At 44.3% G+C, this 27,881-nt stretch overlaps 1 protein-coding gene across 1 annotated transcript in view; it reads left to right on the top strand.

Moving 5' to 3' along the window:
- nlgn4xa (neuroligin 4 X-linked a) overlaps nt 1-27,881 on the top strand; it is a 309,753-nt gene that overhangs the window by 137,006 nt on the left and 144,866 nt on the right. The window contains exon 3 of the mRNA XM_060826290.1: nt 1,540-1,689. Within this exon, the coding sequence (XP_060682273.1) occupies nt 1,540-1,689 (150 nt within the window). The remainder of the gene's footprint in view (nt 1-1,539; nt 1,690-27,881) is intronic.

Below are 27,881 nucleotides of genomic sequence, written 5' to 3'. Positions count from 1 at the left end.
GGGGGAGCTGGGGGTCTAAGGATTTGGGGGGTGTTGGTGGGAAGTGAGTGTCTCTGGGGAGAAAATGGTGGGGGATTAATTGAATGGGACTTTTTTACGTGAGATCGTATGCTTTGTTTCCCCAGGGGTTTCTCACCTCCCCCTACCCCAGACTCTCGACCATATGCTGTGGTGGCTCTTTGACACCCTTCCCTTCCTCTTACTATGGTGCCTCAACTCTCTGAGACTAGACAAGGAGTGCCGAGGAGCCAATTTGCCGTTTGGGATTTATGGCTCAGCCCTTACTCTGTGTTTGGCAAATATGTATTTTCCGGAAAGGAGTCACCCACATAGAGGGGACCCTTGGCCGACAGAGACGTTTCCCCTCTTTAGTTTGAGATGCTCATGGCAGATGCACCCTGCCTGGAAACAGCTTTCCCAGATTACGGAGGGAGTGGAGATGGTGGTGGGAGATAGGGATCAGCGCTGTGATCATCCTGGCCTGTGGTCCTAGTCCCACCCTCAGTGAGCCAGCAGAGTTCCCAGCTGAGCCACATGGGGTAGACCGCTGAGGGATGAGCCCTACTGAACTGAGGTGACAATGACACGGAGGATGTTTGCAGATTGCTCCATTCATTACTGAAAGACACGGATCAAATCTCGGCAGAAACTGTGCTTAATGCATGAGCCAAGCCTTGATTTTCCACATGGTACAAAGTGCAACATTCCGTCTCATTGGAGGAATTGTCAGGGATCGTTTCATGTTCCATCAGAATTTAGTGGCATGTGCGGAGCGCTGACCATATTAGCTCATAAAGAATGCTGTGAATCCATTGAGCATTAGCAAATTGTTCCTAATCCTGTTAAACCCATCATATACCATCACAAGAGGTGTGTGAGTGTGTGTCTCTATGTGTGTATGTGCATGTGTAAGTGTAAGTGCATGTGTGAGTATGTATGTGTGCGTGCATGTATGCATGGTAGTGTGTAAGTGTATATATCCCTGTGTGTCTCTATGTGTGTGTGTGTGCATGTGTAAGTGTATGTGCATGTGTGAGTATGTAAGTGTGCGTGTATGTATGCCTGGTAGTGTGTAAGTGTATATATCCCTGTGTGTATGCATGAGTGTATGTTTGGTGGTGTCTGTGTAAGTGTATATATTCCTGTGTGTATATAAGTGTATGTCTGTGTGTATTTAAGAGTATGCCAATGTATCTAAGTGGATGTTGGTATGCGTGTGAATGTATTTCTGTGTGCAAAAGTATGTGTATATGAACTAGTGTGTTTAGTTTATGTTTATGTGTTTGTAAATGTGTGTGTGTGTGTGTGTGTGTGTGTGTGTGTGTGTGTGTGTGTGTGTGTGTATAAGAGTAAGCCTGTGTGTGAGTGCCCCTGTATATCAATGAGTTGGTCTGCGTGCATTTGAATGTCTCAGTGTATTTTTGTGTGTGTCAGTGTGTATACGTGTCTGTGTGCTCATGTGCATTTATATTGTGTATACCATGCATGTGATGTAATGCCTCTATGTATCTGAGGACAAACCTTTTTATTTCCTTACAGATATCCATGACAATGGTCCCAAACCAGTTATGGTATACATTCATGGAGGCTCCTACATGGAAAGCACAGGCAACTTAATCGATGGAAGCATTCTGGCAAGTTATGGAAATGTCATTGTTGTCACACTCAACTACAGGCTTGGGGTTTTAGGTGAGTGACTGGGTCAGTGTCAATACTTTGTGAATGTAGTGCTGATAATGTATGGACTTTGGATAACTTTTTATTAGAGTGTGCCATGGTTTGACTGTTCGGAAACCGACATCTCCTACAACCTTTTGTCTCCCCGACCAAGATGAATCAGTCCAAAATGGTTCCGCTGTTCAGCCTGTGGCTCTGAATGTACTGGGTGCTGGCACTCATTCTGTGTTGGGAAACAGGTTCCTGGGCACCAGCCAATATCATTCAGCAGTTGCCTGCTGTGAGGAATGTCCCGTTGTTTCATCTTCTCTTGGGAAGTCACTTTAGCAGCTGTGTAGACCAGTGTGGCTGAGTTAGGGAGACAGTCAATGGAGCTAGTGCCTTTAAGTGTATCCTTCCCTCCCTCAGTACTGGAGACGGGTGTTGCAATTTCCTAGCATGCCTGTGCCCTGTCTTCAGAATATTGTGTCAGTGTGAATAAACCAGTTACTCCAGTTGTGATGTACTGTTGTGATATGATCCGGTTTTGTGTTGGTTTCACTGACATTACACTTAAAGCATTTGGATGCAGCAGCTCAGATATTTCTCCTGGTTGAGAAGACCTAAACAAGATGGGGGAGGGTTGAGGTTCACAGTTTATATAAACAATTTAGTGATGCCACTCAGATCAGAGATGAAGAGAATTTTTTTTTCACTCAGCGAAACCTTTGGAATCCTCTGCCACTGAGGGTGATGTTGCTCAACCTTCGAATTTCTGATTGTCAGTGGCATATCGGGCTACGAGGATCAGGTGACTAAAATTGAATTGACGTGTTCAATTAGCTCCAATCATATTGAATGGCAGGGCAGGTTGGATGCTATTCCTATGTTCCTTTGTTTTCTCTGTGTGACTGTTTCAGATTTCTGAAAGGGAAGGTATGTTGCCAGAATTTTGGATCTGGCATTTGTCAGGACAAATGAAAGAATTTTGATTTGTAATTGTCATATGTACAGAGATGTAGCGAAAAGTGTTGTTTTGTGTGCTCTATAGGCAGATTGTGCCATACAAGGTACATCAGAGTAGCGGAACAGAGCACAGAATACAGTGTTACAGCCGCAGGGAAGGTACAGAGAGAGAGAACAACATTAACATTTGTGAAGTCAGTTCAAAAGTCTGATAACAGCGGGAAACAAACTGTTCATGAATCTGTTCGTATGTGTATTCAAACTTAGATATCTTCTGCTCAATGGAAGAGAGTATAACGGGTGTCTGATTATGTTGATTGCTTTCCCAAGGCAATGGGGAGCATAGATGGGGTGAATAGATGGAAGGCTGGTTTGTGTGATGAACTGGGGTGTGTTCACAGCCCACTGTTGTTTCTTTAGGTTTTGGGAACAGCAATTGTTAAACCACACCATGATGCATCCAGATAAAATGTTTTCTATGGTGCATCTATAAAAAATTGAGAAGAGTATTAATGGACACACCAAATTTCCTTAGCCTTTTGAAGAAGTAAAGCCGTTGTTGTGCTGTAGTGCCAACACGGATGAACAGATTATTGGTGATCATCATCCCAGGAACTTGACGTTCTCGACTGCCTCCATCTCAGTGTTATTGATGCAGACAGGGTCGTGCACTCTGCTCTGCTTCCTGAAGTCAATGGCCAGATCCTTAATTTTGCTGGTGTTGATGGAGAATGTCAATTATCAAATGATTATGACAGTTTATACTGCAGGAGAAAAGGATTTCAGTTGGTTGGTAACTCAATTTCATTTAGCTGACATGTTACCATGGAGAAAGAACCAGGGAACAATGGGGTCCTAAAAACTCTTGGGTAATCCCTTAAAAAAGGTACTAGGCTTGACCATATTCCTTTTGTATGCAGAAATTGCATTCTTGTGAATGAATTCATGTTGCTTCCAGGAAGTCTAATTGAGTCATGTTCTGAGCTTGGCAGCCAACCAGTCCTGTTGTATAAATTGTTGTGATCATTTGCAATTTGACATTCTTGCAATTGTCCTGATGAGAGTGAAATGAAAAGCTTTGAGCTCTCAATCTTTTCAGCAATATTCAAATTGGAGAATGGTGGGGGGGAGTTGAGGGAGTAACATTTTCTCCAGGGAGAAAAGAGCAGAAGGGATGCTAATGGTTGACCTTGATTTGTGTAGCCAAACTAATGGTAGCAAATCATTTGGCCCTTCTTCCCCTATCCTCACCCATTGATCTCAAGTAAAGAAATTGTTCATACCATTTACCAATTCATTTTTTCCTTGCCCATACCTATTCTCGAAACATATGTACACTCTGAAATATCTTACATGCTTTAGTGTGCCAGTACAAAATAACTACTATGTTCCCACCAAACACATCACACTTTTAAAAACAAAATCTAAATTCTCTTATTTAAACTGGAAAAGGATATTCTTAGATACTGAGGCAAGCCAATTGGAGTTTATTCAACTGTGGCTTGAAGTGAAGCTGAGTTCTGAGTACGCAACATGGTGTGAAAGGACGGTTGGCTGTCATCTGCTCATCTCGAAGTAAGCCCATGACAAGATTTAAATGGTACAACTTCCCGACACGAGAATAAGAAACCTTCTGGTCTTTCTGTACACTGACAATTCCATAAAAAACTAGCTGCCGTATTTCCAAGAACACCATGAGCACTCTAATGTTTTGACCGTGTGTGTGAGAGAGAGAGAATGAGACCAGGTCTCCTAACCAAAAGCTCCAGGTTCAAGCTGCAGGACTTGAAGCCATAGAAGGCCCCTTTGTTGCATGGCCAAGCAAGTTGATTACCAACCTTCAAATCTCTTCAGAGTCGAAATGTATGGTGCTGGCAAAAGCACAGCAGGCCAGGCAGCATCTGAGGAGCAGGAGAGTCGATGTTTCAGGCATAAGCCCTTCATCAGGAATCTCTTCAGTACACCAGTGGCAGGTGGTAAGAATGGGAGAGTCTCCAGGTCAGGAGTCCTTGATGCACAGTGATACCCTGCAAGCCACATCGTCTGACAGCAAGGCTGGTGACCTGTTCCAGAATAAATTAATCATGGAAGCAGAGTCCTTTTGATTACTTCATGCATCACTAGAAACAGGAAAGCCTCAAAGTCTATATTTTTCCCATGATACTGAGGCATTAGCAGGCACATTATACTTGGAGAAATTCTAATGTGTCCCAGTGTGTATTTACAGAATTGTACATCCAAATTATAGAGTCATAGAGTCATAGAGATGTACAGCATGGAAACAGACCCTTCAGACCAACCCGTCAATGGCGACCAGATATCCCAACCCAATCTAGTCCCACCTGCCAGCATCTGGCCCATATCCCTCCAAACTCTTCCTAATCATTTACCCATCCAAATGCCTTTTAGATGTTGCAATTGTACCAGCCTCCACCACTTCCTCTGGCAGCTCATTTCATACACGTATCACCCTCCTCTGCGTGAAAAAGTTGCCCCTTAGGTCTCTTTTATATCTTTCCCCTCTCACCCTAAACCAATGCCCTCTAGTTCTGGACTCCCCGACCCCAGGGAAAAGACTTTATCTATTTATCCTATCCATGCCCCTCAAAATTTTGTAAATCTCTATATCACCCCTCAGCCTCTGACGCTCCAGGGAAAACAGCCCCAGCCTGGCAGCATCCTTGTAAATCTTTTCTGAGCCCTTACAAGTTTCACAACATTTTTCTGATAGGAAGGAGACCAGAATTGCATGCAATATTCCAACAGTGGCCTAACCAATGTCCTGTACAGCTGCAACATGGCCTCCCAACTCCTGTACTCAATACTCGGACCAATAAAGGAAAGCATACCAAACGCCTTCTCCACTATTTTATTTACCTGTGAGTCTACTTTCAAGGAGCTATGAACCTGCACTCCAAGGTCTCTTTGTTTAGCAACACTCCCTAGGACCTTACCATTATGTGTATAAGTCCTGCTAAGATTTGCTTTCCCAAAATACATTGTTAAAGAAAAGATCTTAGAAGTGGCCAGTGGTGATGAGAACACAAAGGTCCTCCTTAGCCTGGTTCTTCTCAGATTAATGCTGGCTGTGACTTCATTGCCTCAGATATGTTTATGGCTAGTTGGATGAAAGGGGTCATAGCATCACATGTGTTCTCTCCCAGCAATGTTCCTTCCATATCACCTTCCTTCATATTCCACAAGAACAGAGCTGAAACAAAGCTTTCTTTCACTTATCCACTTGTAGGACCTGGGAGTCGTAGTGGGGGGACCAGCAGTTATGGCCCAACTCTCGTGGTGTTCAGCTGCCTTCTTGAACCACTGTAATCCCAGTGCTGTAGGTAACAATGCTGTAAAACGGACGAATTCTAGGATTTCGAGGTAGCGACACTGAAGGGACAGTGATATGTTTCCAAGTCAGGATATTGAGTGGTCACCTCCTCTGGTGTTGTCCCTACTTTCAGCTTTGAGTCCTGAGTGTTGTATGTCACTGGTGTCACCACGGTGATACACCACATTGTGGAGTTTGGTGTTTACCAGGAAGCGACAGAAAGCATTTGGCTGTAGAATAGAATATCCTAATGGACATGAACAGCTTTGATTTTAGATCACAGAGCCAACTCATGCTAGGTTTGAGCTTTGATTCACTTTGATGAGTCCCTAACTTTGATTGTCATCAATAATAGGGCATTGTAACCACCTGCAGGCTGAAGTATCAAAGAACTATGTCACAATCCTGATTATCAGAGTCTTGGTGCATCAAGGAGTTGATGTTGGCTGATTTATGTTGGTTCTTTATGTCTATGTGGATCATAGCTTAATTCCTACTTGCATGTTTCTCTGTGCTTCTAATGCACAGCACTCAATGCTAAAGAAAGCAATCTATCGCTGATACACACGGTTAAAGTTCAAGTGCTGTTATCCTCTACTTGATGGTGTAAATTTGCATGGGATCATTAAGAATAAAAACCACAAACGGGTTAAGGCCATTCAGCCCTTTGAACCAATGCTGCAATGCAGTAATGTCAGGGCAGCCTGTTGGATGGTTGAGTTGGAAGTCATAGGGCCATAATGATGCAGAGAAGCCATGACCTCAGGTTCCTCCTTGTACTTGCAAGGTGTTATTGGAGCTTCAAGTGGTGTTGGAGGCTGACTCAACCTTACAGCTAGGGCCGGTGTTGGAACTTTGTCATTAACTCAGATAAACAAGAGGCTGCTGCTAACCTCACACCTTCACGTGAATGTGAAATAGATGCAGGAAGACATGAAACGTAGGAACAGGACCCTGATCCACCAATCTTTGAGATCATCGACGATCTATGACCTAACTTCACACAGAAACCTTTGCCCAAATCTCTTAACATATTTGGCCAAAAGGTATTTTCATCTCAAATATAAATTAAATAATGAATTAACTGTTCATTTAGAAGAGAACATCTTACTACCCTATGTGAAGAAAATGTTCTCTATTGGTCTCATGAAAAGCCTAGCTCTAATATTTGACTATGTCCCCTCAAAACTTATGATTAGTGAAAATACTTTTTCACAGATCTATCTTCTCTGTTTGCCTTAATATCTTGATAACTTTGGTCGATTCGCTTCTGAATTTTCCAATTTCATGGAGATTCAAGGCTATTATTTACAAAGAGTGGATATTGGTCTCGTAAATCTCTGCCGCACTCCCTCCTCACCAATTCATCTTTTCTAAGGTGTTGGTGATTGAAATTCCTCTAGGTGTGATCTAACCAGCATGTTGTTCAGCTGAATGCATCTGTTTGGCACTGGGTTAATTAACAACCCTACGCAAAAATATCCTTTAGTAAAATGTGCTGTTGACCAAAGGTATAACAATAATGCGAAGAAATGGCAACAAGATTGCCTCTAAATAGATTGCCTCTAAGATAGAATACTATGAACAATTTTGGGCCCCTTGACCGAGGAAAGATAGACTGTCATTGAAGGCAGTCCACAGACATGTCGCTCAGTTGTTACCAGGAATGAAGGGAATATCTTATGAAGAAGAAATTGAGTAAGTTGGGCTTATATTGAGTTAAGAAGATTGAGAGGCGATCTTATTGAAATGTACAAGATTCTTTGGAGAGTTGACATTGTGGATGTAGAGACGTTTCCCCTTGTGGGAAAGTCTAGGACTCGATTGCCTACAGTGCAGAACAAGTCCATTCAGCCCATTTAGTCAGCACTGACCCTCCAAAGAGCATCGCACTCAGACCCTTGCCCTATCCCTGTAACCCTCCATTTCCCATGGCTAATCCACCTATCCTGCACATCCCTGGACACTTCAAGGCAATTTAGCACAGCCAATCCACCTAACCTGCACACCTTTGGACTGTGGAAGGAAACCAGAGTACCCAGTCGAAACCCATGAATCATGGGGAGAATGTACAAACTCTGCACAGACCCAGTCAAACCCAAGTCCCTGGTGCTGTATGGCAGCAGTGCCTAGCACTGAGCCACTGTGCCACCTGTTTGAGCTGAGGACTAGATGGCATAATCTCACATTAAAAATTTACAACAGAGATCAGGAGGAATTTCTTCTTTCACAGAAGAGTGAATCTGTGAAATTCTTTTTCACAGAAAGCTGTCAAGACTGGATCATTAAGCATATTCAAGACTCTTTAATAGGGAATCATTTAACTGCTTGAGAGGGGGATCTGAGGAATGATATTTTTAATCAATGTGTTCAGATATGTTTTTGCCAAATCTCTAAGGCAGGTGAGACTTAAAACAATTTCTCCTGGTTTGGAGATAAGGATACTACCAATGTGCCACAAGAACCTTAAATACAGAGAGGGTTGCAGAATCAAGCTCATTACACCCTAGCTGAGGCATGAACCCACAATCCCCACTTTAAGGATGCCAGTACCATGTCTATTAGGCCACTGGGGACATCAACAGTGCAATCATTGAATCATAGAATCCCAACAGTGTGGAAATAGGCCATTCAGCCCATCAAGTCTGCACTGAACCTCACCTATACTCTCACCCTATCCCTATATACCTGCATTCTCTACAGCTAACCCACTTCGCCCTGCACATCCCAGGACGCAATGACAATTTAGCTTGGCCAATCCACTTAATTTTTGCATGCCGTGTCAGCCAGGCTCATTAAGAAGCCAATTAACAGGCATTTTCCCTGCACCCACCACAGTCCAGCCCCACCTGAGCTATCAAATAAGAGAAAGTGAGGATTGCAGATGCTGGAAAAGTGCAGCAGAGTAGGCAGCATCCGAGGAGCAGGAGATTCGACATTTTGGGCATAAGCCTGTCATCAGGAACATCAAAGAGGAACCTCATCCAGCAGGCTGGCCAGTAAACTGTAATGGGTTTGCTAATGGCCCTCCCATTGAGGGAAGGAGATTGACCTTCATCGCTGTCAAACACTCTGTGCCTGACCAAGGCACAACAGGTCTCAGGCAGGCATGATAGGTGTTACCCGCTGAAAACCATTGCCCTTCCTCTCTGAGGCCCTTCACAGTGACCCCCAGTCCAGCCTGACTGACCTTCGGCCTGCTATCACCCAATAAAACTGGGGCTGAAGGTGGATAGATTAGATTAGAATTGCTACAGTGTGCAAACAGGCCCTTGTGCTCAACAAGTCCACACTGACCCTTTGAAGAGTAACCCACCCAGTCCCACCCCCTACCTTATATTTACCCTGACTAATGCACTTAACACTATGGGCAATTTAGCCTGGCCATTCCATCTAACCTGCACATCTTTGGACCGTGGGAGTAAATTGAAGCACCTGGAGGAAACCCGTGCAGACAGGGGGAGAATGTGTAAATCCACACAGACTGTCGCTCAAGGCAGGAGTCGCACCCAGGTCTCTGGCGCTGTGAGGCAGCAGTGCAAACTACTGAGCCACCTTGCCACCACAGGATGCTGGTGCCTCAGCTCCCAGTGACACTGCCACCAATGGCGAGGCAACCAACCTCTGTCTTGGCCACAAGCTCTGGGCAGGTGAGTTCTCTCCCACTGGGTACTTCAATCATAGGGTGGCCACCACTTGGGCAAGTGATAATGTGACTGGACTCATAATCCAAGAACACCAGTCTAATGGACTGGGCACACAGACTCAAATCTCCAACAAAACAGCTGGTAAAATCAGAGTACAGTAAAAACATCTGAAATCTGAAGCAGTTCAAATCAGATATATAATCCCTACATGAGTGTGGTTATAACGTTGTACAAAGCATGGTTTATGTAAAGAAGACAATGGCTCAGTGGTTAGCTCTGCTGCCTCACAGTACCAGGGACCCAGGTTTGATTCCAGCCTTGGGCACCTGTCTGTTTGGAGTTTGCGCATTCTCCCCGTGTCTGTGTGGGTTTCCTCCCACAGTGCAGTTTAGGTGAATGGGCCAAGCTAAATTGTCCATAGTGTTCAGGGATGTACAGGTTAGGTACATTAGTTAGGGGGAAATGTACGGTAATGGGTCCGGGTGGTTAAGTCTTCGGAGGGTCAGTGTTGATTTGTTGGGCCAAATGGCCTGTCTCCACACTATAGGGATCTGATGAAAACATTGTTTTAAGAAATGAAATATGAGAAGATTACAAATTTATACAAACCAATTTCCTGAAGTTTCTAGTTTTGATGAATAAAGCAAATGGTCTGACTCACATTGAAACAGGAATTGGTCACACCATGTTTACATAGAGATTCAGTCTGGTACTGGTTATGAAATTAGAAGCTAGTGTAGTTAAGTCAGTTTTATTAATTGCTGTTTTTTTTAAAAAGAAATCTGGTTCACTGATGCCCTTTTGTGAAAGAAACTGCTATCCTTACTCAGCCTGGTCTCCATGTGAATCTAGACCCATACCATTGTGATTGGCTCTTTACTCTTTGAGGCAGGCAATAAATGCTGGCCCGAGCCAGTGATGCCCAGCTCTCATGTAAAAATTACACAGCAAATTTCCTGCAGGGCACTGGATTCCATTAGGCTTCCTCAGTGGGACTCAGTGGGCAAAACAAATCCTGGGTGAGCTGCTTTTGTAGAAAGCCAGAATGGAAATGATTGGCTGAATGCCATCCTTCTGACAATTCCATAATTTTACGATTGTGTTTTTCCAAATATAGTGGCCTTAAGTCCAGTGTTTAATCTTGGTTGTAAGAGAGCCTCCTGACTTAGTGCAATGGGGAGCCAATAGCATAATGGTATTATCACTCGGCAATTTGGGGCGGTACGGTGGCTCAGTGGTTAGCACTGCTGCGTAACAGCACCAAGGATCCAAGCTTGACTCCAGCCTTGGACATCCATCTGTGTGGAGTGGGCATGTTCTCCCTGTGTCTGTGTGGGCTTCCACTGATTTCCTCCCACAGTCCAAAGATGTGCGGGTTGGGTGGATTGGCCATGGCACATGCAGAGTTATAGGAATGGGGTAGGTTTGGGTAGGATCATCTTTGGAGGGTTGGTGTAGACTCAATGATCTGCTTCCACATTGTAAGGATTCTATTAATCCAGAGACCTTCGTAATGTCTGGGGACCTGAGTTCATATCATATGATGGTGGAATCAGTGCTAAATCTAGAAATCTTTGAATCCCTATAGTGTGGAAACAGGCCATTTGTCCCAACAAGTCCACACTGACCCTCTGAAGAGTACCCCACCCAGACTCATTCCCCGACCCTATTAGTCTACATTTCCCCTGATTAAAGCAACTAGCTTACACACCCATGAACATTATGGACAATTTAGCATGGCCAATTCACATAACCTGCTCACTTTTGGACTATGGGAGGAAACTGGAACACCCGGAGGAAACCCATACAGACACAGGGAGAATGTGCAAACTCCACACAGACAGTCACCCGAGGGTGGGATTGAACCCGAGTCCCTTGTGCTGTGAGACAGCTTTGCTAACCATCGGACTGATGACCATTGTTTGGAAAACCCACCTAGCTCACTAATCGTTTTTTAGGGAAGGAAACTGCAGTCCTTACATGGTCTGGATCTACATGTGACTCCAGACCCGTAGCAATATTCTCGACTTTCGACTGGTCCCTGGGAAAGTAGGGATTGGCAATAAATGCAGGTCTTGTTACATGAACTAGAATTTTAAAAATCCTTAGTGCAATGGCAGTGCATTTCTCTGCTCACAATTTGGGAATTTCTGTTTTTGCCCTCACAGTTAACAGTGGAAGACAAACCTCACAAAACGTGTCAATGGGCAGCACCACCTATTGCCAACTGCAAGACCCTGTCCATACCCCAGCCTTTACATTGAGGCAAATTGTGGCTCAGCATAGCCTTCATTTGATTCACATCACATCTTGTTCCCATCACAGAGGGGTGACATTTCCTCCAAGCCTGTGCTTGAATGGAACTCAGATCCCTGAGGATAAGAACGTGTGTTTCAGTTCACTGCACTGTACAAGTCATCTTCAGTTAATGACAGGGACACAGTTTCTGCTGCAGTAGTTCAGTCACAGTGCATGGAACTGAGCTTACGTCAAACGGCGTCTGTATCCTATCCGGTCCATTTCTGAAAAAAGAAGAATTAATTGGGTCGTCTTACAATGGCTGTAAAAGTATTCAACATGGACAGGTGTCTGAAATGGGAACTTCAGAGGAAAGGCTAAAGACCATGGTACAGGACATTCCCAGGGGCACCCAGTGACATTGGATTCTAAAGTAAGAGAATCAATTTATCTCTATATAAAACACTCGTTAGGTGGATGACAGAGTGCTCAGGAGATTTACTAGAATGGTTCCAAAGATGTAGCACTTCAGTCAAGGTGTGTGTGTGTGTGTGTGTGTGTGTGTGTGTGTGTGTGTGTGTGTGTGTGTGTGTGTGTGTGTGTGTGTGTGTGTGGGTGAGTGTATGTGTGATTGTGTTTGTGTGTGTGTGAGTGTGAGTGTTTGCGGGTGCGTGTTATTGTGGGTGTGTTTGTGTTTGGGGTGGGTATGTGAGTGGGTGTATGTGGGTGAGTGTATGTGTGATTGTGTTGGTGTGTGTGTGGGTGTGAGTGTGTGTGGGTGTCAGTGTGTGAGTGTAGCTGTGTGTTTGTGAGTATGCATGTGAGTATGTGCGTGCATGTGTGGGTGAGTGTTTGTGGGTTTGAGTGGGGGTGGGTGTGTATATCTGGTCATGTGCGTATGGCTGAGTGTGTGTGTGTGTTTGTGTGTGTGTGCGTTTATGTATGTGGGTGAGTGTGTGGGGTGTGTTTATGTGTGAGCCAATGAGTATGTGTGTATTTGTGTGTATGTGGGTGTGTTTGCGTGTGTCTGTCGTTTGGTGATGTGTGTGTTGAGGTGTGTGTAAATGTGGTGGAGTGTGTGTGTTGGGGGTGTGTGTGGGGTTTGTGTGTGTGGTTTTGTGTTTGGGGTGTGTGAGCGTGTGTGGGGATGTGTGTATTTGTGTGGGTGCTTGTGGGTGGGTGTGGGTGTAAGGGTGTGTATATGTGGGTTCTGTGTGGGAAGGATGGGTGTAGTGTTGGGTGTGGGTGTGTGTGTGTGGGTATGTCTGTGTGTGTGAGTGTGTGGTGGGTGTGTGGGTGAGTATGTAGTTGAGTGTGGGTGAGTGTGTGTGTGTATGTGCGTGTGGAAAGGTGTGAATGTAGGTGTGTGTGAGTGAGTGTGTGGGTGTGAGTTTGAGTGAGTGTGTGTGGGGTATGTCTGTGTGTGAGTGTTTGTGAGTGTGTGTGTCTGTGAGTGGTGTGGGTGTCTATGTGCGTGTGGGTGTCTGTGTGTGTGTGTGTGTGTGTGAGTGTGTGAATATGCGGTTGTTTATGTGGTTGTGTGGTGGTGATGTGTGTATGTCTGTGTGTTTTTGGGTGTGTGTGTATCTGAGTTTGTGTGTGGGTGTGTGTCTATGGGTGAGTGTGGTTTTATGTGGTGTGTGTATATCTGTGGGGGTGTGCCTGTGTGGGAGTGTGTGTCTATGTGGATGTGGGCGTGTGTTTGGGTGAGTGTATGTGTGTGTGTATCTGGATGTGTGTCTGTGTGTGGGTGTGTCTGTGTGTGGATGTGGATGTGTGTGTGGGTGAGTGTATGTGAGGCATGTGTCTGTGTATGTGTTTGTGTGGGTGTATGTGTGGTGTGTGTGTGTGGTGTTTGTGTGTTGTGTGTGGTGTGTATGCTGTGTGCGTGTGGGTATCTGTGTGTGGGTGTGTGTGTGCGTGTGTGTGTGTGTGGTGTGTGTGTGTGTGTGTGGTGTGTGTGTGGTGTGTGTGTGTGGGTGTGTGCGTGTGGGTATCTGTGTGTGTGTGTGTGTGTGTGTGTCTGTGTGGGTGTGTGCATGTGGGTATCTGTGTGTGGGTGTGTGTGTGTGTGTTTTGTGTGTGTGGTGTGTGTGTGTGTGGTGTGTGTGTGTGTGTGTGTGTGTGTATGTGTGTGTGTGTGTGTGTGTGGGTGGGTGTGTGGGGTGTGATGTGGGTGTGTGGTTATCCCTCAGAGTGAGGATTGTGCTTACAATAGGAAACTGCGTGTGGAGCCTGTGAATGTGAGGAAGCTGTTGCCCTGGTTTTGGCTGACCAGGAAACTGTCTCACTTCACTCCAGGTACAGTGGAAGGTTGGTAACCAACTTGCTTTGCCATGTTACATTACACTTTCCATGATCGTCAAGTCCTGAATCCAAAGCTGCTACTGTTTTTATCAAACAATCCTGAGATAAATGGAGAGACTGGAGAAGCTATGGTCACTTCCCTGAGAATGGACAAGGTGTTTAAAATCATGAAGGGTTTTTAAAAGGACCATAAGAAATAAGGACAAGAATAGGCCATTTGGCCCCACAAGTCAGCTCTGACGTTTATAGGATCATGGCTGTTCTGACATTCCTCACCTCCACATTTCTACCCTTGCCCTGTTATCCATGATTCCCTGAATGATCAAGAATCCATCTATTTCAGCCTTAAATATACACAAGGACGTTGCCCTCACAGCTCTCTCTGACATGGAGTTCCAAAGACTCTCAACTTTCTCATCTCAATCTTAAATTGGCGTCTCTCTATCCTGAGACTATGCCGTCTGTTCCGGGCCTTACCCATGAGGAGAGTAGTAAGTAAGGAGAGACTGGATCCAGCAGCAGGAGGACCAGAAACCAAAGGTTTCTGAGTTCATGAAGAGTGACTGGACTTGAAATGTTCATTGTGCTTTCTTCCTCGAGATGCTGCCAGACCTGCTGAGTTTCTCCAGCAATTTCTGTTTCTAATTTAAAGATGTCGGAGAATCCACAGGAAGCCAAAGGAGGGAGCGGGGCAATTTTTTTCTTTTCTTCAGGCAATGATTATTTTTGTGGTGTGGGATGTTCTGCCTCAAAGAGTGACAAAAACATATACAACAGAACCTTTGAAAAGATGAATAGTCAAGCACTGAGGGGAGATGACGGCCGAGTGCTATTATTGCCGGTAATCCAAGGACCCAGGTGATGTTCTGGGGACCTGGGATTTGAATTCAATTGAAAAGTATCTGGAATTAAGTGTCTAATGGTGATCATAAAACAACTGTCCGGAAAAGCCCACCTCGTTCATTGATGCCTTTTAGGGAAGGAAATTGCCATCCTTAGCTGGAGTGGCCTACATGTGATGCCAGACCCACAGCAATGTGGTTGTCATGATTGAAGCCATGTGGACCTTATTATAGAGATGTACAGCATGGAAAAAGACCCTTTGGTCCAACTTGTCCATGCTGACCAGATGTTCTACATTAAACTAGTCCCATTTGCCAGCACTTGGCCCATATCTCTCTCTAAACCCTTCCTATTCATATACCCACCCAGATGCCTTTTAAATGCTGTAATTGTACCAGCCTCCACCACTTCCTCTGGCAGCTCATTCCATACTCACACCACCCTCTGTGGGAAAAATTGCCCCTTTGGTCCCTTTTAAAATTTTCCCCTATATCCCAAAACCAATGCCGTCATGTTCTGGACTCCCCCACCACACGAAAAAGACCTTGTCTATTTATCTTATCCATGCCCCTCATGACTTTATAAACATTTATAAGGTCACCCTTCAGCCTCCAACACTCCAGGGAAAACAGCCCCAGCCTATTCAGCCTCCCCATATAGTTCAAACCCTCCAACTCTGGCAACATCCTTGTAAATCTTTTCTGAAGCATTTTTAAGTTTCACAACATCATTCTGATAGGATGGAGACCAGAATCGCATGCAATATTCCAAAAATGGCCTGATCAATGCCCTGTACAGCCACATCTTGAACTATGAGATCCTTCTTTGCGATTGTTAACCTAGGCCAATCAGAGAGCCCTGGCTGATAGATATTAACAGGCGATGGTTTTCTCTGGGTGCTCCTGTTTCCTCCCACCATCCAAAAATGTGCAGGTTAGGTGAATTGGCCATGCTAAATTGCTCGTAGTGTTCGGTGTAGGGGAATGGGTCTTGGTGGGTTGCACTTACGGCAGGTCGGTGTGGACTTGTTGGGCTGAAGGGCCTGTTTCCACACTGTAACTAATCTAAACTAAACATGCTGAGACTTGAATGATGCCAAGATGTTGCCAGAACTAAAGTAGCAGATTACTTTGATGGTATGGGGGCACTGGCCACCAGAGATCACAAAGGCTTGCTATTCCTCAAACATACTAACATGGCAAATAAAAAGTATAAATACTTGGAGGTATGCCAGAAAAATAGCTAGACTGAAGACAGATATGTGCTGGAACAAAATATATAAACAGGCGACTCAGAATCTCCTTACTTTGGGGACTGACTCTGAGCTGGATGGTCATAGCCAATGCACTGTCCACATATAAGTAAAGGGTGACTTGGTGACGGGTTACTAGCCTCTGTGCAGTTACTTGAGTGGTTGACTGTTAACTGCACTCTGGGCACTAGGGATGGGCAATAAGTGTTGATTCCCTCTTTCCATGAAATGAATAAAATGGTAACTTGAGAAGATGTGTGTTAGAGATTCCCATCCAGATGTGCTTTCAGCAGGGGGAGTATGGAAAATGAGTTCTCTGTTCACTACCTTCATGTGCACCCACTAGCTGACCTCCATGCAATGGAAGGCAGGCTGTAAAATCAGTTCTACACTTGCTATTTTAAGTAAATAATGAAAGGGCAGTTGAGTTTCTTGCCAGTCCATGCTTCAGGATAGGCATGGGCAAATGGGCAAGAATAGGCCCCTGGTTTCTCAACCACGAATTCTAAAATGGATGGTAAGAGGAAGGAGTGGTTCCCTGTGAACATTGAGGGAACCATTCCCCTCAATGTTACCAATGCGAACCATAAGGACTACAGATGCTGGAGATTAGAGTTGAGAGTGTGGTGCTGGAAAAGCACAGCAGGTCAGGCAGCATCCGAGGAGCAGGAGAATCAACGTTTCGGGCATAAGCTCTTCATCAGGAATGACGCTTCCTCGGATGCTGACTGATCTGCTGTGCTTTTCCAGCATCACACTCTTGACCCCATCGCTGACAATGTTGGAGAAACTCAGCAGGTCTGGCAATGTTTGTGGAGAGAGAAACAGAGTTAACATTCCGAGTCGAATGTGACTCCTTTCCAGTTCTGAGGGCTGAGTCACATCAGAACGTGAATTGTTTACTCTGATTTTCTCTCTCCACAAATGCAGCCAGACCTGCTGAGATTCTCTGGTATTCTGTGTGTTTGTTTCAGGTTTCCAGCATCAGCAAAGATTTGCCTTTGTCCCTGCTTTACTTTACTCCCTGTCTGACCTCCAAATCCTTGTCAGAGCACCAAGAGTGAGCTACTCATTGCAAGATTCCAAGCCTCTGACCTGCCCTTGTAGCCACAGTATGTATATGACTGATGCCAGTTCGGTTTCTGTTCAATGGTAACTCACTGTCCACCCCAACTCCCACCCCAATAAACTTGATAGATTTATGTTTTGACTGTAAAACAAGTCTAAATCTCCGTTGCGATATTTTCTATATTAGCTGGCATACTGGTTCACAGGGGTTAAAGCTTTTGCTGTTAGCAGACAGGGGCTTTTCACTTAAGCACGTACATTAGCTATTCAGCTGCCTATGTTACCAAAGGTAATTTCCAAACTCATATCCTCGCTGAGTGCCTCCTGCAGTCCCAATTGTTCCACTGACAAGCTTCTCATTTAGACTTCCCTTATTTATTTGAGTCTCTCACTCACCTTGGGTTGCGGAATAATGTATGGAGGATGTGGAAAACCGCGGTGAGGCCTATTGTGCATGGAGAGGCCTATAATTAACACAGTCTATTGAGTCCCTCTCCTGTGTACAAAAGTGATTAATATTCAGCAGGAGCCAATTACGATTGGAAATCTTAACGTATTAAATTGCAATGAGCAGAGTTAATAGACCGTGGCTACTAGTGGCTAGTTATTGGAATACTCGTGTGGATTGTCCATTCAATTATTTAACAGACACCATGTTAATGAAGGGTGTCCTAAGACTGTCAGGTTGTGTGAGGGAAATGTTCAGCCGAATGTTAAATCTATCGGTGCTCCTCTGACCACCATTTTCATGGGGGAATGAAATGACTTGCCAATTCAGGCGTGCCCAAATTTCTTGACTCTCCCATTGGCTATACCATGAAAGATGGTGTATGAATGTTTGCAGCAAAGAATGAGAAATCAGAGTCCAACTGCACTGGGTTTCAATTGTGTCAATAAAGGGCATTAAGTTCCACCAGCTGGCAGTCCAGGAACCAAATGGCGCAGATTTAAGGTAAAAAGAGGGGTGGGAAGATGAAGAGAGTTAAGCATATTATGACCTGGAATGGTTACAGAAGCAGATTTAATGCCAATTTTTGAATGGAAGTTCGATCAATACTTAAAACAGAAATATTTTCAGATGAGTAGGATTCTCTCTCTCTCTCTCTCTCTCTCTCTCTCTCTCTCTCTATCTATCTATCTCTCTCTCTCTGGTAGCATGTATATACTGCAGAAATTCACCAAGGCTCCTCAGACAATACCTTCCAAACCCACTTCCATCTAGGAGGACAAGGGCAGTAGACAAGGGAACACCACCTCCTACAAGTTCCCTTCCAAGCCTCTCACCTCCTGACTTGGAAACATATCAGCCATTCCTTCAGGGTCACAGGGTCAAAATCCTGGAACTCCCTCCCTAACAGCATTGTGGGTCTGTTTACAGCATACAGACTGCAGTGGCTCTGGAAGGCCCATCACCATCACTATTTCAGGGGCAACTAGGGATGTGCAATAAATGCTGGTCCAGCCAGTGATGCCCACAGCCTATGAGTTCTTAAAAAGAAAAATTAGAAAAAGTCTCTTAGATTGAGAATGCTGTTTGCTCATGACATGAACCTGCAGGAGAAGTCCTTTTACTTGGAGAGGCTGTTGTACCATTGCATGGTTCTTGCTAACCTGAGGACTCTCACACTGTTACCACTGCCACGGTGTGGGCAAGCTATTTCCTCAGATGACTGCCATTTTTCTGATCTTAAAACACTGTGGTTACACTTTCTGATGGGTCAAGCTGAGATGCCTTAGGTTGATTTGCCTCTGGTAATCCTTCTTCTTGGCTATAGATATGCTTACTTTTGATAAACAGAACAGGTTTGTCACATAGGTTTTAATAGCTAGTGACACATTAGATTAGATTAGATTCCCTACAGTGTGGAAACAGGCCCTTCGGCCCAACAAGTCCACACCGACCCTCCGAAGAATAACCCACCCAGACCCATTTCCCTCTGAATGATGCACCTAACACTATAGGCAATTTAGCATGGCCAATTCACCCTGACCTGCACATCTTTGTGACTGTGGCAGGAAACCGGAGCACCCAAAGGAAACCCACTCCATTACCCTATTACTCTACATTTACCCCTGACTAATGCACCTAAACTACACATCCATAAACGCTATGGGCAATCTAGCTTGGGCAATCCACCTAACCTGCACATCTTTGGACTGTGGGAGGAAACTGGAGCACCCAGAGGAAACCCACCCAGACACAGGGAGAATGTGCAAACTCCACACAGACAGTCGCCTTAAATTGGAATCAAACCTGGGTCCCTGGCGCTGTGAGGCAGCTGTGCTAACCATTGTGGCACCCTTGGGCTATGTTTATACCACAGATTGATCAGCAATTTTGACCATGTTATGTCACACTTCCCTTGTCATCTAATCTCAAAGTTGGACTGGAACAGTGCTCCTGGCCCAGAAGTAGGGATGCTATACACTGTGTCACAAGACAAGAGCAGGAATAACTGGATAGCTCTGTCAAAGAGCCAGCATTGGCACAATAGGTGAATGGCCTCCTTTTTATGCTGTGATACCGAGATGACTTATCATGCATCATTTTTGATCTGGGCACAGTCTCCTCCACCAGGGATTTTTTTCCCTGTCCCCTCAGAAGGCAGCTTATCATTTCATTTGAAGAGTGGTACCTCCAACAATGCAGCACCCCCTCTGTACTGCAGTTGAATGCCAGCCAGCATCTTCCTTGTAAGTAGAGTCTGACCCTCCCACTGTCTGACTCAAAGCACAAGCAATACCCGCTACGTCAGGGCCAGCACGTACGCTCTCTCTCTCTCTCTCTCTCCCTCTCTGTCTCTCTCTCTCTCTCTCTCTCTTCCTTTCTCTACCAGAACATCAAAACCAAAGATCAAAACATAGCTTAGCCGACAGCTATTTGAATGCAGTTCAGTCGTTGCCGTTGCTATCATTTATGATAAAAGATAAAGCAGAATTTTAAACACTTTCTGCAATTAATAAAACATGCAAACGTCTTCAAGCACTAATCCCACAGCACAGAGAAATTCCTTGGACAATGAGCTGAACCCTAATATTGCCAGTTGTGCCTGAGGTCTAAACTCTGGAATCTTCTCCTTAATTTTCACTATCTCTTCACCTCACAAAGGAACAGTTGCAACAGGAGCAAGAGCAGGCCATTTGGCCCAGCGAGTCTGTTCCATCATTCAATGACACTATGGCTTATCCTCGACATCATTTTCCCCCACTCAGCCTGTAAGCTTTGATGTGATTAATAAGCAGGAACTGTAAGTGAGACCCAGGAGCCCATTAGAGAGACCCCTCAAGCAGCGAATGGAGGAGTAGCACAAGAATAACTAGAAGAAGAGGGAATGCTGAACTCTATTGCCGTTTCAGCTCTGAGGAAGGTCTCTTGATCTGAAACATTAACTCTGATTCCACTCCACAGATGCTGCCAGACTGGCTGAGCTTTTCCAGCAATTTCTGTTTTTGTTTCTGTTGCATTGATATCCTGCATTATATGAAGTGATTCAAGAAAGTGCTGGAGTATGGTGACACTTTGCATTTTGCACACAAAAAGCCCACTTTTCCTGTAGTTTTATATGCGTATGACAAAAAAAATCTAAATCTAAATCAATTGATTTCTGCCTTGAACCTGCTCAGTGACCTTTTTTATTCATTCGTGGGATGAAGGTGTCGCTGGCTGGCCCAGCATTTATTGCCTGTCCCTAATTGCCCAGAGGGTAGTTAAGAGTCAACCCCATTGCTGTGGATCTGGAGTCACATGTAGGCCAGACCAGATCAAGATGGCAGATTTCCTTCCCTAAAGGACATTATTGAACGAGATGGATTTTTCTGACGATCGATAATGGTATCAGGGTCATCATTACACTCCTAATTCCAGATATTTATTGAATTCAAATTTGACCATCTGCTGTGGCAGGATTCGAACCCAGGTCCCCAGAACATTTTTTGGGTCTCTAACAGTCCAACGATAATACCATAGCCTCCTCTGGCAGAGGATTTCCAACATTAACCACCCTATAAGTGAAGACCTTGTTCCTCGTTTCAGTTTTAAATGGTTGCCCTTTGTTCTGAGACTGTGTCCCCTTGTTCTAGACTCACCAGTCAGAGGAAGTACCATTTGCGCATTTACACCCTGTAAGTATTTTGTATGTTTTAATGAAATGGTCTTCAAGATTGAAAATGCTAAAGAATCCAGGCCTGGTCTCCTCAATCTCTCACAGTAAGATAATCCTGTCTGCCTGGGATTCCAGAATCCCCACAGTGTGGAAAGAAGCCATTCAATCCATCAAACCCATACAGACCCTCCGAAAAGCATCCCATCCAGACCAATTCCCCCACCTTATCCCTGTTATTCCATGTTTCCCAAAGATAAACCACCTAAGCCCTTCACACCCTTGGACACTATGGGGTAGTTTAGCATAACTAATCCAGCTAACCTGCACATTTTCGGATTGTGGGAGGAAACTGGAGCACCTGGAGGAAATCTGCGAAGTGACAGAGAGAATGTGCAAACTCCACCCAGACAGTTATGTGAGGCTGTAATCATACCCAGGTCCTTGGCCACCATGCCAATTAGTGTGGTGAACTTCTCTTTCTGGCAATTATAAAGCCCTCGACCAGAGTTATGGTCCTCTGAGTCTATGGCAAGTATAAAAGTAAATTTGCCATCATCCTGTTCGAGAAAGGGAGCCACTGGGAGAATTTAACCTAAAGGCCACTACACCCCTCAATCAAGGGGTGAGGTTGAGATGGTAAGATGTTCATGGTGACCTCAACCAGTATGGGAATTGAACCCATGTTCTTGGCATTATTCCGCATCATAGAGCAGGATAATGTGAGGACTGCAGATGTTGGAGATCAGAGTTGACAAGTGCAGTGCTGGAAAAGCACAGCAGGTCAGACAGCATCCAAGGAGCAAGAGAGTTGACGTTTTGAGCATAAACCGTTCATCTGAAATGAAGGACTTATGCCCAAAATGCTGATTCTCCTGCTCCTCGGATGCTGCCTGACCTGCTGTACTTTTCTAACACCACACTTTTCGACCATATCATAGAGCACATGGTTCAGCCAATCCTTTCATGGGGTGTATAATGAGAACTTTCTGCCAAGTGAACATCTCTACACTCAGTCAACAATCTAGCCATGGGCTCACTCCTTTTTATTAACCCCTTGCTGTCTCTGATCAACTGCATTCAAAATAAGGCGGGAGAAATGATTGTGCGAGCGAAAGCTAGCTAGAAATACAAAAAAAAGTAAGAGTTTCCAAGGTATTTAGAAGGATTTGTTTGTCATTTACATAAATGATTTGGCTGAGAATATAGTAGTCCTGGTCAGTCAGTTTGCAGATGAGACCAACATTGTGGTATAGTAGACAGTGAAAAACATTATGTAAGATTTCAGAGAAACTTTGATCCATTGGACCAATGGGCTGAGGATTGGCAGGTGGTGTTTGATTTAGATAAATGTGAGGTATTGCATTTTAGTAAAACAAACAAGATAAGGACTTACATAATTAATGTTAGGCCCTGCGTCATCTTGGAGAACAGAGAACAGACTAGTCCTATCTTATGAAGAATCACAGCATTTCTGTTCTGTGATTGCTGTGGTATCTTCTTCTTTGATCTTAATTTGAAGAACAAACAAATTGCTGTGATCCCAGTGTATGTTGCTATCACATAATTCCTCCTCCCAGTGATGGTGTAAGAATTGAAGTAATTGAAGCCAGTGAACTGGTGTTGGCTACCAATATCATGACCTGCCATCCTCTTGCCTCACTCAAATTTAACTCAGTCACTTCCCATGCCCCATGCCCCATGCCCCATGCCCTTCACAGGCCCCAACCACTAGACTAGCTTCTGCCGGAAATATTACCCAAACCTGTGGTGATTAGTGTAAACAACCATCACAGGTTGTTCAGATACATAATTATTTAAAACTTGCAACACATGTAGACAGAGTGGTTAAGAAGGTGTTTAAAATGCTTGCCTTCATTGATCAGATCATGGAGTACAGGAGTTGGGATGCCATGTTGAGGTTTTATAGGACCTTTGCGAGGTCTCTTTTGGACCACTGTGTGCAGTTCCAATCCTCCTGTTTTACAAAGGATGTTAATAAACTGGAGAAGGCTCAGAAAAGGCTTATCAGGATGTTGGCAGGAACGGAGGGTGTGTGATATAAAAATGGACTGGGAAGACTAGAACTTTTTCACGTGGAGCGTAGGAGGTTGAGAAGTGACCTTACTGAGCTTTATAATATCATGAAGGGTGTAGGTACGGTGAATGAAGAGGGCCTTTTCCCGAGAGTAGGGGTGTTCAAAACTAGGCATATTTTTAAGGTGAGAGGAGAAAGTTTTAAACAAGACGTGAAGGGCAACCTTCTTACACAGAGAGTGGTTTGTGTGTGGAATGAACTGCCAGGTGAAGTGGTGGATATGGGTACAGTTGCAACATTTAAAAGACAATTGGATAAGTACATGAATTGGAAAGGTTTGGAGGGATATGGGCCAAACACAGGCAGGTGGGATGATGTTTGAAGGGACAGGTTAAGTTTGTTTCCATGCTACGTAAACAGACTGAGCATTGGTACTCAAGGGAGTGGCCTGCAGAATTAGTAATGAAAAGTAAATAATGATAGATGAATTTATATTATTTTATATCTGCCTACACTGTAGAAGGTACAAGCAACATTTCGGATATAATTGTAAATCAGAAGGTGAACTTAAAAAAATACATCAGCCAGAGAAAGAGTATTGAGAATATTACAGTAACTAAACTTTGTTAAGTTCCTAAGTCCTGATCTACTTCATCTTCGTGTTTTCAATACTACTGCGATAGTTGATGCAGTGCTTTTAAATATTCAAAACTTCTCTGAATTCCAGAGTGGTACCATGAGATTGGAAAATGGCAATTGTGTCACTAGCAGCATGAATTTAATTCCTACACTGGCTGAGGGGTTACCATGAAGGACTTTCCTTCTCAACCTCTCCCTTTGCCTGAGGTGTGGTGACTCTCACATTTAACCACCACCTGTTGTCTCTCTGTAATGAGAGAGCAGCCCAATGGCCCGGTAAGGCTATAGTGATACCTTTTTTAGACAACAATTTAAATGGAAACAATGCTCAGGGAAAAGGCACATGAGTAGCACTGAATCAGAACATTCATTCAGAGGGCTAGTGTCGACCTGATAGACTGAATGTTCTACATAGGAACAACTCTGCAACCTTGCTTTAACAAACTGAGTTGGTATTATCTGGAATATGCATTGAATGGATAAATTCAATAGTGACTTTCAAAAGGGAATCCAATCAATACTTGAAGTGTAAGAACTTGCAGGGCAGTGGAGAAAGGGCAAGAGGGTGGAACGAATGGGATAGTAGTTTCAAAAAGGCAACATTGGCAAGCTGGGCCGAATGGCCTCATTAAGTACCAAATATGAGAAAGGGTGACATTTTAATAGTTTGGCAGGCGTTCACAGCAATATTTTGAGAGGAAACACTATTCAGTACTTACCGATAGAAATATTCAGGTTCTTAACAAGTGAAGATATGCAACAACAATGAGACATTTGTTTAATACTCTCGAGGGAGGTGATTGTGGGAAAACATTGGCTTGATTGTCACTGTCTGTATTTATCCACATGCCTTTCAGTTGGATATCTCCAGAGTATTTGACACATAGCTTCCCCAAGAGAATATGCATGGCAGGATTCTTCCTGCAAGCAATCATTAAGAAACTGTCTCATCTATTTGCCTTCCTTTAAGGATTACCAAGTCTAAAATTAATAGGGTGTGGATTGGGTAGAAGGTGGGAGGTGTTTGGTTGGGTATCAGATGGTGTTAAAGACACCCAATGGAACAGAGCAAGGTTTGAGATTGAGGTAGGTGTCATGGGTCTAAAGATCTGAGTAGGGGTTAGAACATAGAACATAGAAAAATAAAGCGCAGTACAGGCCCTTTGGCCCTCGATGTTGCACCGATCCAAGCCCACCTAACCTACACTTGCCAACTTTCCTCCATATGCCTATCCAATGCCCGTTTAAATGCCCATAAAGAGGGAGGGTCCACCACTGCTACTGGCAGGGCATTCCATGAACTCACGACTAGCTGAGTAAAGAATCTACCCCTAACATCTGTCCTATACCTACCACCCCTTAATTTAAACCTATGCCCCCTCGTAATAGCTGACTCCATACGTGGAAAAAGGTTCTCATGGTCAACCCTATCTAAACCCCTAATCATCTTGTACACCTCTATCAAGTCACCCCTAAACCTTCTTTTCTCCAATGAAAACAGCCCCAAGTGCCTCAGCCTTGAGTCAGAAGGTAGGCTTTTCAGATGAACGGGTAGCAGAGATCAAAGTTGAAGTGATGTGAGGCAAATAGTCAGGGGCTGGAGGTAGAAATTAGGGGTTGGGAGCAGCAGCTGTCAATTTTTGTTTTAATAGGAGAGCACTTGAAGGGGGGAACAGAAAAGTAATCTATGCCTTCTTAGGCATACAATTGAGTCACACAGTGCTGATTCTGATGCAAATTTTGCCAGTTGCTTTCACTGAATTCTGTGGATCATTGGAAAGATTAGATTAGATTAGATTAGATTCCCTGCAGTGTGGAAACAGGTCCCAACCAGTCCACACCGATTCTCCGAAGAGTAACCCACCCAGACCCATTTCACTCTGACTGATGCACCTAGCACAATGAGCAATTTAGCATGGCCAATTCATCTGACCTGCACATCTTTGGACTGTGGGAGGAAACTGGAGCACCTGGAGGAAACCCACACAGAAACAGGGAGAATGTGCAAACTCTACACAGACAGTCACCCAAGTTGCATGTTGCATATCGCATGAATTGAAACAGATACGACTGCGCGAAGGCTTCCTAAAAATCTTCATTGTTGGATCAGGAGGTTTCCACCCCTATCTGAGCCTGTTGTTGACACAAAAACATCAAAAGATAGGAACTGGGCCATTTGGCCCACCAATCTGACCCTGGCATTTGAGATTAGAATTGATCATTTCCTCAGTAATATTTTCCTGAACTATCTTCCAATCCCCTTGATGTCATTTCATCTCCAGAAATCTATTGACTTCCATCTTGAACCTGCTCAACGATTGAAGTTACATGGGCCTTTGATATAGACATTTCTAAAGATCTACCACTTCTCCTCATCTCAGACCTAAGTGGTGTGCTCTTTATGTGGTCTACTTCCATGGTTCTGGAAATTCAGCCAGGCCAAAGATCCAAGTTCTATATCCACCTTCTAAGACTTTTGTCGGTTTTGATGTGACCACTTCTTATGAATTGAGAAGATATTTATGGAAATGAATAGTCAAAAACTCAATTATTGTAGGAATATATTGAATGCATCTAACACTATGGGCAATTTAGCATGGCCAATTCACCTGACCTACACATCTTTGGACTGCGGGAGGAAACCAGAGCACCCGGAGGAAACCCACGCAGACACGGGGAGAATGTGCAAACTCCACATGGACCCATGTTGTATCATTGAGATATTATCATTGTGCCATTGATCACCAGAACGATTAAAGGTCAACAGGATGGACTTTGATGGCCAGCAATTCTCATGTTCTAATGAAGAATGTAATGCATTCACCCAGAAGCTTTTCTTTTGGAATCAGGATCAGGTGGTCATCTTATTAATTGCAGCAGCAGCAAAGGTTATACATTTACCTGACTCCTTCATAACACTGAATCATCTCAACTATCACAGGAACATTAACAAACTAAATGTGATCTGCGTAAGATCGTAAATAAGGCAGAAACCAATTGCATGTGTGAGACACATTCACAGCTACACTGGAAAGTGAATCATTGTGTAATACTAAACTACCCAAAGTCAACCTACTGAGCTGACAGCACGTGAGGTTGGAATTCAAGAGGGATTATTCCAAACATGTGGGAAGGAAGAGACATCTAGAACTTGTATCAGAAATCTCAAGGTAAATTGAGACATTGACTCGAAGGTAGAGATCTAGACATGTTTAGAGACGGAATTCCAAAGGTTGGGCCCTAGCAGATGAAAGAGTGGGGTCCAAATTGTGGAGTGCTGAGCTTTGGGAAAGCACAGGAGATTGGAACTGGAAGAGAACAACTCCGAGGGCCTTACAAGGATCAGGAAAGGCCAGTTTGTGGAGTAGGGTTGAAAATCAGGGATATGCAAGAGGCCGGGAAAAAAAAGGAATAAAGGAGCAGGAGTAGCCAGTCAGTCTGCTCCAGCATAGAGTCATAGAGATGTACAGCATGGAAACAGACCCTTTGGTCTAACCAATCCATGCCGACCAGATATCCCAGTCGAATTTAGTCCCACCTCCCAGCACCCAGCCATTATCCCTCCAAACCCTTCCCATTCATATACCCATCCAAGTGCCTCTTAAATGTTGCAATTGTACCAGCCTCTACCACTTCCTCTGGCAGCTCGTTTCATGCACGTACCACCCTCTGTGTGAAAACGTTGTCCCTTAGGTCAGGAGTCCTTGATGCACAGTGATACCCTGCAAGCCACATCGTCTGGCAGCAAGGCTGATGACCTGTTCCAGAATAAATTAATCATGGAAGCAGAGTCCTT

This window comes from Hemiscyllium ocellatum, chromosome 6 (assembly GCF_020745735.1).
Source record: "Hemiscyllium ocellatum isolate sHemOce1 chromosome 6, sHemOce1.pat.X.cur, whole genome shotgun sequence".
NCBI lineage: Eukaryota > Metazoa > Chordata > Chondrichthyes > Orectolobiformes > Hemiscylliidae > Hemiscyllium > Hemiscyllium ocellatum.
This window is presented reverse-complemented; position numbering and strand designations above follow the sequence as displayed.